Raw genomic sequence first — 18,601 nt, 5'->3', positions numbered from 1 at the left:
GCTTTTTTCTTCTTTTTCTGACTTTTACTGGGAAAGTTGACTAAAAATGGCACAAAACATAGTCTACTCATGTTAAATACAATTTATTGCACTTATATGCCGATTCATGTAAGAGGTAAGGTTGTTTTTTTTCCGTTAAAAGATATAAAAAATTCAAAACCTTGATCAAACAATTCGTTACGGTGTGGAATATTTTTTCCAATAGAACAACAGTGGTAGATAATTTTAACTCAAGCCATGTTATCTAAATAAAAAAAAATCTAAATAAAAAGCCATCACGTCTGTTTATTTTTTCTTTCCCGATCTGTTTTCAACCCAATGCTAGTTTTTTTCCAGTAAGTTCTTTTCGTTTGTTGAATCTTTGCGGGGGAATTCTTGAAAACTTTCAAGCACCAGGTGAAACATGACAAATCCAGATGGAAGCCGCTCGCCATTTTGTTTTGCTGCGATAAAATAAACAAGCAATACGCATTCTATTCTAGAAAACCGAGAGCAAAACCTAGCATTTTATTTCAAGTTACTTCTAAAAGAAAGAAGAAAACTACAGTAATAAGTGGAATATTTGGTAGTATTTAGTGATTTATCAACTGCGTGCTTTACAGAAAGTGCTTTTTTTTTTTTTTTTTTGTAAAAGTAGCTGAACTTTGAAAAAAGTTCCAAATGTTCTTAGTTTATACACGGAAATATCGGTAGTTATAAAACGTAACACAATTAAATTTACTGAAAACCTTTTCAGACATAATACCCTTAACTACAGCATATTGCTTTGCAATAGAATAAATTGTGTCTTACAACGAATTTTATTTTTTTTCTCTTGACTATTTTCAACTTGATTTTTAAACACTATTTTGATTGAGACCTTTTCTGTTAATAAAATTGATTCTTTATCATGAATATTTTAAATTGAATAACAATTCTTTGAATAATTGTATTCATTTTCTCTCTCAATATTCAAGTATATTAATTTTTGAGTTTCAGTTCAGTATGGACCACATTTTATAGCAGCAACACCTTTTTAATAAAAATTTCGTTGTCGGAAATAAGAATAAGCAAAACGTTTACTTTAAGGAAAACAAATGTGTACCAATCAATTCGAATACAAATCAGAAATTAAATTTTCACTAAGAAATATTAGCGAAAAATATATCTGCGAAATAGTTATTGATAATAAGTTATCAAAATGGAATAATTATTTTTCGCTAAATGTTCGAAGGTAAGTAAATGTTTCAAACTGGATAAAACTCAGCAAGTAAAAAAAATCACAACTCAAAATTTTAATAAAATTCGACTTCTAAATAAATTAACATGTGAAAGATTTTAAAAATAATTATAATTAAATTGATGACTTACTTTTGATGAAAGAATATCCTTTTGTTGGAACTGGTTTTGTTGCGTGCAACTCCGGAAAAGGTTGAAGTTGGCAAGCAAAGAAAGTTGCAGTAATTGTTCCACGGTTTTCAGAAATAGAGGGCGCTCGAGTGCGGTGACATTTGAACGTCAAATATTACGTTCTTTTAGCACGGGGAAAACACCGTGGCATTAGAACTTTTTTTAAACGTCTAATATCACGTCCCCTCAGAACTAGACTGGCACCGTGATCGTATCACTGTTGCTGTACGTCTAATTTTACGTGCAAGTAACACTTAACACCGTTATTCGACCAATAACACGATTTCTGTACCAGATTTGAACGTTCTGGTGCTACTGGGGATTATTCTAGGAGATATGAGCTGGTTGAACGGTAAATCAGTGAAAGGTATCTCTTCCAGCGTGGACTTGCGGCCCATCATAAACATTTCTGGCATCTTTGGAGTCATACGAATGCCTGAACTTTTTGGAACTCGTAAAACTTCTGTTTCAGCTGTTTTTTCCCTTAGTCGCACTTATCGTTCACTAATTCCCATCTTACGAACGACTTCTCTCGTTGAAACCCAAGGATTTCAATGAACTCACTTTTGGATGACCTGACGATTAACTGAAATGTTCACTGTTCGTTTTTGTACACTTTCCGGACATCGACTATCATTTCCAAGCCACTTGAAACGGCATACCGTTTCAAATACTGTATCCGAGGCGAAACAAGCAAACGAACTGTCGTTCTACTTGGTTAAACAACTTAAAATATCAGGTAATTTGCTTAAAACTGTAAGAAAACTGAAAAATAATACATAAAATAGGAAATATACTGTAAATTATTTTCTAATAAAGTGAGAAACAAAAATAAATAAGGCACTCATTACAATTAAATTACCTTTCTTCCATTCGATGATAAATTTTTGTCCGATATTTTTTTATTTTTTTTTTTTGCGATATTCAGGTACATAATTTGATTTTGTAGGATTTTTCTAATTGGGTTTTGATTTCCTTATTTCTTCAACGTTTGTTTTTGTTCTCATAGTTGAAAATAGTTACTTATCCAAAGTAAATAATTTGATTTATCGTATTATTCAATTGTGATTGTTCTTTATGACGTTTTATTATAGTATCTATTGTTTATTTGGCGAAACATTTTAAAATGCAGAAAAGAAAACGCTTACTTGCTAAAGGTCAGGGTTACGGTAGCGTGGTTTCTTGGCGCGTTAAGCGATGAACTATACAGTTGAAGGATTATTTTGAATTTTAAAGCTGTTAATGTTTTTAAGTGTTTTGGCGAATAGTTTTAAATTCCAAAGAGACTTAAATAAGTTTGTGTGCACGCAAAAATTGTGCACGCATTTTAGTTGAAGAAAAATTATCATTTCACATCAGAAGGGGGGGGGGGTGTAATTATTATTATTAATATTATTATATTATAATTATTTTGTTCAACGAACTTCCTTTTGCCTCTTAGCACGGGCATCGCCGTGCGGGTAATACTAGTAAATTATAAATTTATAATAGCAATGTATAAGAACGGTACATCCTGATTGCTTTAAGTACTGTAAATATTTTTTGGAACTGTGAAACAAGCAAACTATACCCTCCACAGCGAGTCCGACCACTTTCTAGTCATAACATGAAGCATCAGATTCTAGACTACTAGTTGCAAGAATCTCCATCGATGTGGGATGCATGTGAAAAAGAAAAAATAAATCCTAATACCCTATACTAGGAGGTACCGCCATATTGAAGGACTTTACCTAGTATAAAAAAGTTCCTCAGAGCAAATATTAAGGCTAGAAGTGTAAGGGTAGTAAGTGTAAAAAGTATTTGATCTGAGTTTATTCAAAAAGATTTTTGAAAGATATTTATGTCTACAAAATGCTTCACGTGTCATAATTTCTAGTCAAAATACACGAACTTAGTGACTTAACTTCGTTTTTATCTTGCATAGAAACGCGTTAAAGAATTTCTATTTATGAAACTTAAAAAATATCATTTTAACGTCTCCTCAGCGTACGGCAATTTCATAAAAATGCAGACTAAGTGCAAAAAAAAAAAAAAAATATAAATAAATAAATAAATAAATAAATAAAATAAATTGAGCATTCAAGGACTTCATTAACTTATAAGTTTTTCTACAGTGACTTTCAAGATTATAAACACATAAAATTAAGAAAAAATTTTAAAAAATTAGATCGCATAGTTCATTTATAATAATAATAATTAAGTAATAATAAGGGTGACAAGGATGATGATTATAACGAATATGATAATGACAATGATGATGGCCTTAAACTGTAGCTGATTCCAAAATGGTTTGCATTGCATTTAATATCGTTATTTTGAAATACATATGCATACAAGATAAAATATTTAAGGGATAGGGTAAACAGGGGCACGTTTACGCAGTGCCCCTTTTCGAAAACGAGCTATAACTGGAGAGCCAACAGTCATACCAGATTGATGCTGCTCCCTAGCAAATATTCTCACAAGTTTTTGAGCATCAGTCGAGCTTTGGTTTAGCATGCGGATATGAAAAGCTGTTATCTACCAAGTCGAGTAAATTTTGTGTTGAACGTTTTGAAGCTTATTGTGAATAAATAATACATAGTTAAGAACAAATAAATATATAAAAATGAGCAGAATTTTATCATTTTCTGAGAATTATATTTGTGTGGACCGAAAAGTTATTAAATTTTGTAGCACATTAAATATAAATCAAAACTTGCCGACAGGGCACTTTACGCATTTTCATCGGGGCACATTTACGCACGTTGTTCTTAATGTGTCTTACACTGTTAAAAGCAGGGGTTCCAGACGAGTGAAAATATTCCCTCTAAGGTGAAAGCATAGTGCCTGAAGGTGCATCACAGGCTAGAAAATAGAGCAGAGGAGCCAGAACATCATGCAATCGCAGAAAGACTCATTGCGCATGCGCTTTTTGCCTTAGACATACATTCAACCACCTCAATATGGCGGACAAATGATGATTGCGTTTGTGTGTCTTTCACATTGAATGAAGTACACTATTGGATTAAAACCCAACTTTTCTAGGATTAATTATCCGAAATTACAAGTAAGTACAGCTTTTGATCACTTTGTAGCTTTTAGGGCTTTCAAACATAGTTAAGTGTTTAAAAGTGCATTTATTGCTTTTCACAGTAACCGTTAGTCTTCTAGTTCTCGTTTACCATTACTATCGTGAAATTTCCATCATTCAAAACGCTACTAAAAATATCTGTCATTATTTTCTTGAATACTCGATAAGCAGCTTTTATTAGTCACCAAAAGAACCTTAATAAAAATGTTTCTTGTGCTTCGTAGATTATAACATAAAGATAGCGAAAAAAAAAATCTCTCTCAGTCTAGCTCTTTTTTTCTTTTTTTTTGCTTTTTCATTCAAGTGTTAGAATCATTTCCTGTTAGCAGTCCTCGAAAGCGTTAGAACTTTCTTTTGGTTTTTTATTTAACTGTTGAAAAACTTTATGTGCAGTTTCTTTTGTTACTCTTGATTAACGTTTATGAAACGATTTTGTTTTTCCGTAATTGTAATATCCCTGAATATTTTTGGCTCATCATTTAAATAATCCATAAGTACAGCTATGCTTCATTTTCGGAATACGTCAAGTTTTAGTAAATGTATAATTTCTCACATGTTTTAAATAATTACTCGTTTTTAAATTATAACGTATTTGTGACAGATCTTTGATACAAGTGAAGGGGTAGATATTTATTGTTTTATTAATTTTTAACATTACTTTTTGTAAAAAAAAAAAAAAAAAAAAAAAAAAAAAAAACATCAGAACCCTGAATTTTTTCACATGTTTTTTAACGACCCCAGAGTTATTATTCATATTATTTATTTTATGATTCTTTAAGAAAACGATAAAGATTTCACCGGTCCGCAAAGTTTTTCATTTGCTTTTACCGCGCCCGTGGGTCAAAAGAGGTTGAGAAACACTGAGTTAGAGCACGATCAGATGAATTAACGCTATGAGCACTTCTTAACTATGTTGAAAACTCTGAAATATGATCAAATGCTGTAATTACATGTTTTAATCATTTCCAATACCGAGTTCAATGTGAAAAATGTCCAAAACGTAGAATATCATAAATCAAAACAAAACTAAAAAAAAAAAGGTACACAACTGTATTTAAAAACGCACACAATACGGGGAGGGGGGAGGAGGATCTATAGTAAGGGGTGCCATTTCTCTCTCCGAAGGATCCTTTTTTTCACTCCGGCTGTCTAGTTTTTAAAAGGTGCCTGTTTTTCACCCTATTTAGAGGTGCGATTTCGGCTCCGTATTGGGTGCCGCTGGTGAACAAGCGTTTCTCCCCTGAAAGGTGCCGAATGCATCCTGTAGTTTTAACAGTGTACTACTCTGTCTTATTTCTAAACGGTTCTCGGACGGTTTTTTCGCTTTGTATTGTTTCAAACCTTTGGTATTTTCAGGTTATTTAATTTTAAAAATAACCATTCATTTTAAACTAAGTAAAAGATTCGTATCTCATAGCTTACAATCATAGAGTGATGTCTTCAAGCTTGTTCAGCTTTAACTTTATACACTGTTTAGCCTCTGATACTTTTAAAGATGGTAAGACATTATGTTCAAACAGAACCACGATAGATGTCAAGATAATGAAAAAGTTTATCAATAATCCAATTATTTTTCCCAGGAAGCCTTCTACATCACCACATACGAACTACTCCAAGTGAGACCATTTGAAAAAGTAGGACCAAAGCTTAGGAACCAGGAAAGGAAAAAAAAAATAGGATGCTCACAATCCTAACTGATAACTCCGATTAAAGAAGCCCTCAGAGAAGAGCAGTTAGAAGCTGCAAAGAAAAGAAACAAAATGGGAAGAACAAAACAAAAAGGAGAAATTACTTTTAAATTTACAAGTTTCTATTGAAGCAGAAATAGAAGATATCAAAGAAAAAAGTATGAAACCGAAACTTGCGACAGGGAAAAGTTAGTTCACTCTGTAAAAAGGAAATTATTGAATAATTCTGTTTACGATGTATGGAATTGCGCTTGCATCTATTTTTTGAAAGCACACAACCAATCGAAAAAAGGAGAAGACAGGGTTCAGCGTCTTAGATGTCAAAACACAGTACCATGACAAGTATGCGAAAAGAAATAACTTTATTTTTGTTATTAAAATCTAACAGTTATGAAGAAGATGAGTAAATAGTTTCTGCTTTTGATTAGCAATAAGTCCTATGATTTTAGTTTAGCCTATAAAATGATCTTTAATTAATTATTTGTGATTTTCTTATTCTTAAAGTGTTTTAGGAGAAACAAAATATTTAAATTTGGTTAAATATCTATTTCACTTACCATTTGGTATCATTTTTAATATGCGTGAAGGTGCCCCACTCGATGCGTAAACTTACTCCGTGTTCGGGGCAAGTTTACGCAACCGACTTGGACTCAAAAAACATTTTTTTTTTTACTGTTAAAAACACAAGCTGAGCAACAGTAACTGAATATACAAATTTTGATTTCATTATCTGTTTTATAAAACCACAATATCTAAAATTTCCTAGTCTCAAACATAAAAATGAGAAAATTCATTCAAAAAAGTCCTCGGAAATTGTCCCGGTATACCCTACATTAATTCAGAAAGAAACTGACGTACCCTTTGATAATAGTTAAAAACTTTTAATTACAAAACTGTTTCACGCAAATTCTAATTTCTATCAAAATAACGACATATTTTCTCATGTAACTTTATCTTTTGTTAGGAACCAGCCTGGTTTCATAATGTCGAACCGTTTGAAGCGAATCGACGTCTCTTCGCAATGGGGCAGGATGGTGCTTTCCTGGTGCGTCCAACCAGTGGGATGCAATATAAAGAACCTTCACGGCTAACACTTTGTGTTGCCGTAGCAGATTACATATTGAATCTTCGAATACGTCAGCAAGAGGATGGCACTTATGCCTTTGGATCATACAAATCAGCTAAGAAAGTACGTTTTTATAATACCTTCACATTAATAATACCTTCTTTTAAGCCTGTTATGTTAACTACGTATTTCCAGGTGAACATGATCGGAGAAGTACAAATACTTCAACTCAGAGGTTCTTATAAGCCCAGGTCATTACGGATCCCTATTTGAAAACGCACTAAGTATGCAGACCCCCCCCCCCCAAAAAAAAGGCTTTTGATAAAACTTTTGAATATTATTTTCTGTTATGTATCTTCGTATTGTTCCACGTAAGTCTACTTATTTTTAAGATTACTTAAAATTATTATTTTGGATTGTGATATTAAAAATTCATTTCAAAAATAATTATCAGTAGGTTACATCTAAAGCAGTGGATCCTAACTTGGGGTTATAGAGCGACAAATTGGTAAGGAGTGATAAGGGGATGATGAGTATTTAAAAAACTAGATATCAATAACAAAAAGTCTGTAGTTATCGAAATTGAAAACGTTTGAGAGAAGGACAGTTGAACCGGTTCAACCGTCATTGATTGAAACGGTTTAGAGAAGGAATCACAAGTGAAAAATGAAACAAATGAAAGTTCAGGAGCTCTCTACTTACACCTTGGTTGAACCTTAAAGAAGTCCTTCATCATTCATTGCAAAGTTTATAAATTATTATTATTAATATTTTATTTTAGTTTATTTATTTATTTTTTGTATTTTTAACTCTTCCAGTTCTCAAATCAAAAAAGAAAATATTTTCATAAAAATGTGCTTCTGTTTTTGAAAAGAACGTTATTGATCTTATATAAGTACGTGCATTTCACTTCAAATACCTATATGTTCGTTTTGAAGAAGAAAGAAAAAAGGGAAAAAAATGCATTCAAGGTTTCAATAATATCGATCTTCAATACCGTTAAGTTATGCTTTGTTTTTTTTTTTTTCAAGAAAGAAGGAGAGAGGAGTGGAGGGCAAAGGGTCTCAGTAAATCTCTAGAGGAGGGGGGGGGGCAAAGGGCTCAAAAAGGTTGGGAACTACTGTTTTAAAGGAAAGATAATTGTCCAGTAACCCACAACTGGAAACATTAGGGTACAGCGGTAAAGGAAGTAGAAGATCTGACAGAGGAACACAAGACAGTTAGGTTTTAGGACATACTTTGAACAAATAATGAAATAGATGAATACAACTCATGTTACTGCAAAATATGCTCGAAGTTATCACAATATGGGTTCTGTAATAAAATTCCGTGTTTTTGACCACGTTCGGCCAGGGCCGGATTTAGCTTCATGCCGCCCCTAGGCAGATTTGCAGTCTGCCGCCCCCTCCACTTAAGTGATTTATTCAAGATCAATTTAAGTACTGAAAAGCACTTATTTTCACGAGGTTTTAATTTTTACGAGCCAGTATCCCAGTAGCACCAGAACGTTCAAATCTGGTACAAAAATCGTGTTATTGGTCGAATGAACGGTGTTAAGTGTTAATTGCACGTAAAATTAGACGTACAGCAACAGTGATATTATCACGGTGCCAGTCTAGTTCTGAGGGGACGTCAAATTAGACGTTCAAAAAGAATTCAAATGCCACGGTGTTATTCCTGTTCTAAAATAACGTAATATTTGACGTTCCGATGTCACCGCATCCGAGCGCCCTCTATTTCTGTGTACCGTGGAATAGTTACAGAAACTTTCTTTGCATGGCAACTTCAACCAACTTCAGAGCAACTGCTGAAAAACAATCCGAGCGAAGGATTATTCTTTAATCATAGGTAAGTGATTTATTTAATTATAATTATTTTTAAATCTTTCACATGTAAATTTGGTTTATAAGTCGAATTTCATCTAAATTTTGAGTTGATTGTTTTTTTTTTCCCCTTTGCTTCGAACATTCTGCAAAACTTCATTGTTCCATTTGTATAACTTAATATCAACGACTATTTCGCAGATATATTTTTCGCTAACGTTTCTTTGTGCAATTTTCATTTCTGATCTGAATTCGAATTGATTGCTAGATTTATTTTCCTAAAAGTGGTTGTTTTAGTTATTCTTATTTTCGACTATGAACTTTAAGTTGCAATAGAGTATATATATATATATATATATATATATATATATATATATATATATATATATATATATATATATATATATATATATCTTACTACTATTATATATGCGAAAGTTTGTCTGTATGGATGTATGGATGAATGGATGTTTGTTACTCTTTCACGCAAAAACTACTGAACGGATTTTGATGAAACTTTACAATAATATAGCTTATGCATCAGAATAACACATAGGGTAGTTTTCGTCCCGTTATGGGGGGCAAAACCCCCTTAGGGGAGCAATAAAATACAATTTTCGTATAAATTCTCTAATATAGGGATGAAAAAATACTTGCACGTATTTACATTATATGTCCATCGAAAGCTCCGATTTTTCTGCTGAAGATGGCACCTGTTCAAAATTTCTAAGTAGAATAAAAAACGAGTTATGAGCTTTTTAGTTCCAGTGTTAGAAGGCTTTCCTAAACTCAATACAGTATTTAGTGTATCATCTCAACTCCCTGTCGATAGCGACAATTGTTGTATTGTTGACTATCTTTGCTTTTCGTGACTGTTCAAGGCTTTTCTCAAGTCAAATCTTGAAGTAAGATTTTTGCACAAGATTGGCAAATAATATATGATTTGGCTGATCATTTTCCATTTAAACGGAACTTTATTGTAATTAATGGTTTTTATTATTATTTATGCTGATTGAACACTTACTCATTATCCAATCAACCAGCAGATCGCCAAACGTTTTGCAGAAAGATTTCCGTAGCTGATGCATTTGGCAGTTTTTTTCAACGTCGCTGTTTTTGAAGCCGAAGACTACGTCATAATGTTTCTCAGCTTTCACCATGTAAACAAAATATCGCCAATCAAAGAATCTTTAAAAAACTTTTTTTACTGTGTGTTAAATAATCCAGCAACTAAATTAGGCAAATCCATAAACAGCACAAAAACTTCCATTAATTTTCCTTTTTGCACAATTTCAAACATTCGCCAAATTTTACTACTTATTTTGGAAACATTTTGGATGAAGCTCTTCAGCGCCATTTTATGGTGACCAAAAGTGTATCTCAGCACCTGGCGATAATACCTTTGTAACGAAAATTATTATCATATCGTTTTACAAAGTAAGGAAAGAAGGAGGGAGCATCATCGAAGGTATCCCAAAACGATTCCCGCAAATTCGGTAAAATCGCACCAAGAGCCCACAATGATTGAAATTTCCCAAAATAACTAAAGCAAGTATAAGGGGATTACGAGCAACTTCAATAGCAATACAGAGAAGGTTTTAGACTCCATGTTAAAAATAAAAAGCATCAACAGATTAATTTTTTTAAACATGAGAAGAGTAATTTCATGTTTTGGAAATTTGTATATGCTTAAATATAGTGCTTTCGTTTCTAAATCAATACTATTTTGTTCTTTATACTTATTTCTATTTTACTTTTATGGGTAAGGAAGAAACTCGATTTTTAATCACGTCAAAAAGATGTGTTTTAAATTCTTTCACTTAAACCAGAAAACAAAAGCAAGTAACGATTTTTTCTCATAATTATTACTGACCCAGGCAACGCCGGGTATTTTTGCTAGTATATATATATATATATATATATATATATATATATATATATATATATATATATATATATATATATATATATATATATATATATATATATAAATTATATATATATATATATATATATATATATATATATATAGATAGATAGATAGATAGATAGATAGATAGATTTCTTTTTTGCTGAATTTCAGTTTTTGATGTATTTAAAAGGAATATACTTTAAAAAAGTAGACGGTTCACATAATGCTTCTATTATTGCAAAAATAGACCCCCAAAAATGTTATTAAAATGTGTTGCTGCTGTAAAATGCGGCACATACTGTAAAGAAATGAGAAAATTAATATTCTTGAATATTGAGACAGAAAATGAGTGTAATTATTTAAAGAATTTTTCAATTTAAAATATTCATGATAAAGAATCATTTTTATCGACAGAAAAGGTCTCAATCAAAATAATAATTAAAAAATTTATGGCGTTGAAAATAGTCAAGATTATAAAAAAAATTCCTATCATAACACATTCAATTTGTTCTATTCTAAAGCAATATTTCCTGTAGTTAAAGATCTGAGACAATTAAAGATCCTGTAGTTTAAAGTCTGACTATGCTTTGTTGTTGTTTTTTTTTTCTTCAGAAGCAACTTGAAATAAATTGCTAAGTTATGTTTTCGGTTTTCAAAAATAGAATGCGAATTGCTTGTTTATTTTATCGCAGCAAAACAAAATGGCGAGCGAATACCGCTGTTGATTGTCATCACCTGGTGCTTGAAAGTTTTCTGCGTTTTATATTCCCGGACAGATTTAACAAACAAATGAATTGAAAACGGATGCGAAAGAAAAATATTAAATAGAAGTGTTGGCTTAAAGAGTTAAAATTATCTCCCAGTGTTGTTTGTTTTAGAAAAATATTCGCCTTGTAACGAATTGTTTGAACTCAGATTTTTTTTTTTTAATTTTAAATCTTTATTTCGAGTTTTAGATTCTGGTTTTGAATTTTTAATATCTTTTTGACAAAAAAACCAGCCTTGCTCTGGCATCAGTCGACATATTACAAGTGGAATTAAATTGTATGTAATTATGAGTAGAGTATGTTTTGTGCCATTTTTACATGGTATTGAATTTATGTCGAATCAAGGGGCAAAAAAATCCTCAACCTGACCTTTTCATATTTTCATGGAACTTTCAAAAATCTTACTCTTCCACATCTCAAATTTGTAAATAATTTTGAAAAAGAAATTAATCATTCATAGCTTATGAGTTTGAAATTCGTTAAAAAGCATTTGTTTTGCTGGTCGGCAGTGCTTTCAAATGCTTAACTGCACTTCTATGGGAACTTCAGTCTTGTAAAACAGTTCCTTTTAAAAGACAATTACATGCTCTTTAATTCGATATGTAAATTAAAAACCTTTTCAAAAAATGTTTCTCACAAAATTTTAAAAATATTTGAGGTAATGTCTCCCATCTCAAAAAATGAGTGCTAATCAGGTGTGTTTGTAATCTCAAATTTCCGAAAATTTTAGGCTGACATATTCTAAAACTAAAAAATTATTAAAAAAAGAAAAAACTTTTTTAAAGTGGTATTTTTCAAATCATTTCAAATGATTTTTCTCTGCATATTTCAAAAAATTGAGAAATTGTTTTCTACATATTGAATTATGTGAAAAAATAAATATTTTCGTAGAGTCTTTAAGTTACTGATCAAATTAAAGTGCATAAAATTGTCAGTTATTACACAATCCTGATGCTCCCATAGCTTTGAGATATCATTTCAAAACACTACAGGAAGGCACATTAACAAACCTCAAAACGTAATAACTCACTAGATGCTTCACCCGGCTTTGCACGGTCTACCTCGAAAGCAAAAGATATATGTCAAGTGACGCGTGTTCAACAATCAGGCTTGAACAAAAAAAAAAAAAAAAAAAAACAGTAAAATTTTGCGGCAAATTCCAGAAAAATAATCAAAGAGGAAACATTTTAAGTCTCCCGTTTACAGGAAAAGCCTCAAAGCAAAACCCAGAATTTTATTTGTTCATGTTCAATAAAAAAAATGGCAACAGATTCTCGATGATTTTCCTCACGCTACAAATTTCAATAAAAGCATTGTTACGGAAAGTTGAGATGAAGCTCGATATATAGCACACAAGTCAAGAACATGGTTACTCGAGTTGGATTTTGAAATTCCTTTAAGCAGCATGGTATTTTTATGATTAAAACTAACAAACTAGAATCCTCTTTTATGTTTTTTTTACATACATCATTACATTATTTTTTTTCATTAAAGAGAATCCTGGCACAAGTCAAATTGTCTTTTATGTTAAAAAAATGTATTGCCTTTCTATATAACTACTTCTAAAAAATGAAGAACATATTGGGCTCCCCAAGTATGATATTTTTCAACGATTGTATTGTACTATTGGAGTTGAACACTTCGAGTTACTTTTTTTTTTTTTCACTTTTTTTATCTGTTTTAATTTGTATCATTCGAAAAGTAAGAATGTTTACGTCAGGCGATTTCTGACTGTACTTCAAATTTTTTACGCACTTAATCTTATTATTAACTGTAATTTTTGTCTGTTTGCGTTTTAATTTCAGGCAGCCAAGATCATAAATGGGACAAAACGATCAACTGCTTTCTTTTTAATTCCTTTTTGGTTGTTCCTAAAATTAAAATATGTGTAAACGTTTATCATGTAAAATAAAGGGTATTTTGTGATTAAATTTTTTATTAACGTGTATGTGTTACTTAATTGATTTTTTGTGTGACTTACGTGATTCTTTTTGCAAGTAACTAAGGAATATAAAAATATAATTCACATGAGTTTTTCTGAGGGATAAGAAACATACTTGAATTTTAGAGAGATAAAAGGGGGAGTAGGAAATTCAGGGTTTTAACCATAAAATTATTTAATCAATCAAAAAGTTAATACCTCAGATTGGCTTTACTAGGAAAGTCCATTGAAAATTTGAGGCCCTTTTCAAGTAGAATCATAAAAGGATTCAATTAAAGTAATTTTTTATCATCCAAAAATTAGTCATCACAGACCAACTTAAAAGAAGCAGGCACTTCAAAAAAAAGTTTCCTAGCAAAATTTTACACTTTTGATAGTTTTACTAATGCTACTATATTTTATTTTTAAAAGTTATCCCTTCATATATGTAGTAGACACATCTTAACCATTGCAGTGCATCATTTGAAACCTTCTGCTCACCAAGCAACCACTTCACTTTAAAAAGCTTTCCGCGAAACAGGATAAACAATTTAAAGGATTTATCCATATTTCTGAGGAGTTGAAGGTGGGAGGAGGTTCTAATGGAAGTAGGTGTGATGAATGAGGAGAAGAGGGAGGATGTTCGTTTGGTAGATACTTGGCGGGCAAATTAGATATTATAACTTTTTAAAGCTGAGGGTTTTTGGGTTTATGATGAAGGTGTCCTTTTTTGTGCGGAAAAGTTAAAGGTTTTCTTGGCGGGGAAATTTTTACAACAGGGTTGTTTTTGATGAGATAATATTTCACCTAAATTCTAAATGTTTTCAGTAATTTTTATTTTTAGAAGTTAGCTACCGGTGTATTTTATGTAAATGCTAAATGGTTCTCAAATTCATTTTTTTTTCTTCAATTTTGAAATTTTTTGCAATAAATTTGAGTAAAAATAAGATCAGGATTTAAAATTATACATGACTCTATGAAAAGTAAAAGTAACAAAGTTGTACAGTTTAAACAATGATGAAAAAATGTTCAAGATTAAAGTTTTTCTTGTCAAAATTCCGCAATTTTCATCAATGACCAGGGTACTTGTTAAAAAAAATCCAGGATAGATGGGGTTTTCTTAATTACGCCGGTTTTTCTTCAAACCCTGTTCATATATTCATGGGAAGTTACTTCTGAAGTTAGGTGGCAATACACCTTGAATAAACCCAAGATTCGAATCTCAAAATTGTTGTGCGGCTGCAAGAAACACTGCTATGAACTGCTCTATTTAGTTGCATTTCAGGACAGTAAAGCTTCTACAAGTGTTCGTTTCACCAAAATCTGTAAATTAATCGGTATTTTTCTAAATTTTGTATTCTTCTTTATGTATGCAGAACAGAAAATATAAAACCTTAATTTACAAAAATTCTTCGCATTTAACTGATATTGTGAACAAAAGGTTAAAAAAAAAAACTCTTAGGGAAAAAAGTGCACGAAATCTGAGCATTGTAATTTAAGGTAGTATTTACGAGAGGAGTCGAAGGACCCTGGCCCCACTCAATGTGCCAAATTTCGCAAAATGTTAAATTTATGTGTGCCAAATTTGGCTAAGATTTGACATAAAATGGATATTTGTATAAGATATTTTTTGCATTTTTCTAGAGCGGCGAAAATCCCGCACGTGAGTTTTCGGGCATCAAAGCACTTCTCTACTAAATTTGGAAAAGATCCGTCGTAAACTAGATTTGTCAAAGGAAAAACCCTTTATGAGGGGAGGCCGAAAACCCCCTTTGTAAATTTTTGAGCATCAAAGGAACTATGTGCCAAATTTGGCAAAGATCATAAACTCAATTTGTAAAAAGGAAAACGTTCTATGGGGTTTTTTCTCCCTCAGGGGTGGGAGAAAACTCCCCTATGTGAATTTCTGAACATCAAATGACCTCTGTAACGATCCAAAATTTACTGAATTTTGTATAAGGGCAAATCTTCTTTAGGGGAATTTCCACCCCCATAGGGAGGAGAAAACTCCCCTATGTGGATTCTTGAGCATCAAAGAAAATTATGTGCAAAATTTGTTAAAGATCCAGCGTAAACTAGATTTTTGTGAAAGGGGAAACCCTCTATGGAGAGTTTCGCCCCTATAGAGAGGGGCGAAAGCCTCTATGTGAATTATTGAGCATGAAAAGACCTAAGTGCCAAATTTGGCAAAGGTTCAACGTAAACTGAATTTGTACAACGAAAAACCCTCTATATATTGTTCCCCATCGGCAGGGGCGAAAACCCCAAGGGAGTTCTTGAGCATCAAAGGATCTACGTGTCAAATTTGAAAAACTCGATTTTTAGAAGGACAAGTCCTGTAGGAAGGCATCTGCCCACCATAGAAAGGGGGCGAAAACTCCCCTATGCGATTTCTTGATTATTAAATGACTTTTGAGCCAAATTTGTCAAACATCCGACACATAAACTGGATTTTTGTATAAAGAAAAATCCTCTTTGTGGTGTTCTTTGGGGGGGGGGGAGGGAGGTCTTTCTATGAGGAATTTTCGATCATCAAAAGACTTCGGTATGAAATTCGGCAGCGATCTGACGTAAACTGAATTTGTAAGTGAAAAAACCCCTTATGGGATTACACCCTTAATTTTTTTTATATTTTTTACCTGTGAAAGCAAAATATTCAGTATTGCTTTATTAACACCAAAATGAAACGTCTTTCTAGCACTTTAACGTAACGTAATATTCCACGTTCAAAATTGGTGCAAAAGCGGTGGTACGACACCAGAATTCGACGTGCTATACGACATCGATCGATGAGACACGTAGACGCTTTTTAGCCCGTTCTGAGAGAACGTAATTTGAACGTGTCGGGTGGTGTGCTCTGAACATATTATAGAACGAGTTTTGAACCCCTCTGTGCTGCTTGAGTAGTAGGATAAAGAAAATTTCTCGCGAAATATTTCAATTTTATATATTACTTGAAAGTAGCCCGTCGAGATATTATGGGTGAAAATTGCTTCTCTTCTTCTACATTTTAACGAAACCATTACCTGTTTGGTGATATTTTGATAGTTGAAATTTTAACCCTAACTCCGGTGGATTAACCCTAAACTCCAGTTGATAGCGTTCCTAGTTGACCGCTTTTCGTTTCTCCATTCCCCTGAAACATCAACACATGAAACGACAGTCTTACCAGTGAAAGAGTTAAGTTACCAAATCAAGTTCAGCCTTGTCACAATAAAGCCTCTTTCCCTGCATGTTAAACATTATCAAAACACATAATCAAATTATCATGTCGTGGTTAGAGTTTCATTGTTGAAACACGCGCGTTACTCGATTTTCATTGGCTATTTATATGAGGATAATAAAATTTTGATTCTGTAAATAGTAAATTCACAAAATATTCAAAACGCGAAATCGTCGATAGCTTTATTTTCGTGAAAATATATGTCTATACTCCTTGTACTTTGTATAGTCATGTAGTGCATGCACCCCATGTTTTTCGTTTTAAATACTGCAAGTATTTTGATTGCTATTAAAATTCGCAATCACAAACTTTTCAGGCAATCTGTAAGACATGTTGAATCTCTATGGGGCTTTAAATCTACACGAGGATTAAAGAGTTTTTTTATTCCTTTTAGTTCGTTTCAAAAGCGTGATGAATTCAAAAACTATTTATTACAATTATATTCTGCCTTTTAGTATTTGCGTGTCAGAAATTTTGCATTCGATTTTAAACACTTTCATAAGACAGTGACAACGGCATTTAAATTGACAAAAACGTAATTTAGTTCTTTTTTAGTTCATAAGAGTATAAAGAGGAATATAATACTCTTTTTAAACGTAGAAGGAGATAATGGTCACTCAGCCCTTCCAGTGCTGCACGCTGCACATAATCTTTTTAAGAGAAACCAGATGTCATATCTGTTTTACCTGAGACTCTCTAGATCAGTGCGTTTTCTACAGATGTACTCCGTCCCTGCCGCTAGCTAAAAATGAAACTGATTACCCATTACCGGAAGTCTGTCACACCGCATTTTCTGCGGTTTCGATAATTACGTTAGGATTAGTTACGGCGCTGTTTTGGGGAAAAATTTAAAAAGAACTGATTTTTTATTTTCAAGAATTCAAGAATAATAATTTAAAAAATGAGCTTAAAGTGAAATTTGCCGCCTTAGGTAACTGCCTACTCTGCCTATTGGGAGATTGGGCTCTGCGTCCGGCAACAAGTGACCCGTCCTCTTTACATAGCTCAGTGATTCTGACTGCAGTACAAAAAATAATTATGTCATAGAGCGTAGAAGTTTGATTTTTCTTACCCAATAAATTCTAAAAGGTATTATTTCGACTATCAAAATCCTTAGACTGCAATAAAAAGTAATTTAATGTGATACAGGGACACCTGTTAATTGAATCAGTGGTTAATTGAATCAAACGCTTTAATGAATCAAATTGTCAGAAACAGAACAAAATCCAGCTTTATTGAGTCAGCCACTTTGTGGAATCAAAATTGTTTAGAACAAACGTGATTCATATAAGCTCTGTAAAAACGATTCAGAAACGTTACTGGAAAGTAATAGGCAGCTGATGTTTCTATTTTCAGCCAGTAACATATCTCGCAAAAACCAGGAATGTTTCCCCCTTAAACTCAGTAACCATCTTGAAATTATCCTGGAAAATCCGAAACCCATCACGTTGAGAGCCAGTCGTGCCTCTAGAATTCAAATGAATCTGAGATAGGAATAACATAACAGCTCCAGAAGCAGTATGAAGCCAGAATTGCAAGTCATGATTGCAATTCTTGCAAAGCTCAGTAGTCCAAAGACTTATTCGCTCCCATTGGGAGTTTAATCAGTCAGGACGAGCCGTATTTGTATTACAGTCGATACACCTTATAAATACTCTCAACTAATCTTTAAACTGGGAACTGTAAATATTTTTTACAGCAGAGAGAAGTCTGCATTCCTGCAACTTGTAGCCATTCAG

At 32.5% G+C, this 18,601-nt stretch overlaps 1 protein-coding gene across 1 annotated transcript in view; it reads left to right on the top strand.

Annotated features, from left to right (window-relative positions):
- The window catches only part of LOC129218387 (uncharacterized), an 83,909-nt gene that overhangs the window by 56,945 nt on the left and 8,363 nt on the right, over positions 1-18,601 (top strand). Inside the window, exon 6 of the mRNA XM_054852633.1 lies at positions 7,115-7,339. Coding sequence (XP_054708608.1) covers positions 7,115-7,339 — 225 coding nt within the window. The remainder of the gene's footprint in view (positions 1-7,114; positions 7,340-18,601) is intronic.

The sequence above is a fragment of the Uloborus diversus genome, chromosome 3 (genome assembly GCF_026930045.1).
Source record: "Uloborus diversus isolate 005 chromosome 3, Udiv.v.3.1, whole genome shotgun sequence".
NCBI lineage: Eukaryota > Metazoa > Arthropoda > Arachnida > Araneae > Uloboridae > Uloborus > Uloborus diversus.
Note: the sequence above shows the minus strand (reverse complement) of the source record. Positions and strands in the feature narration are given on the sequence as shown.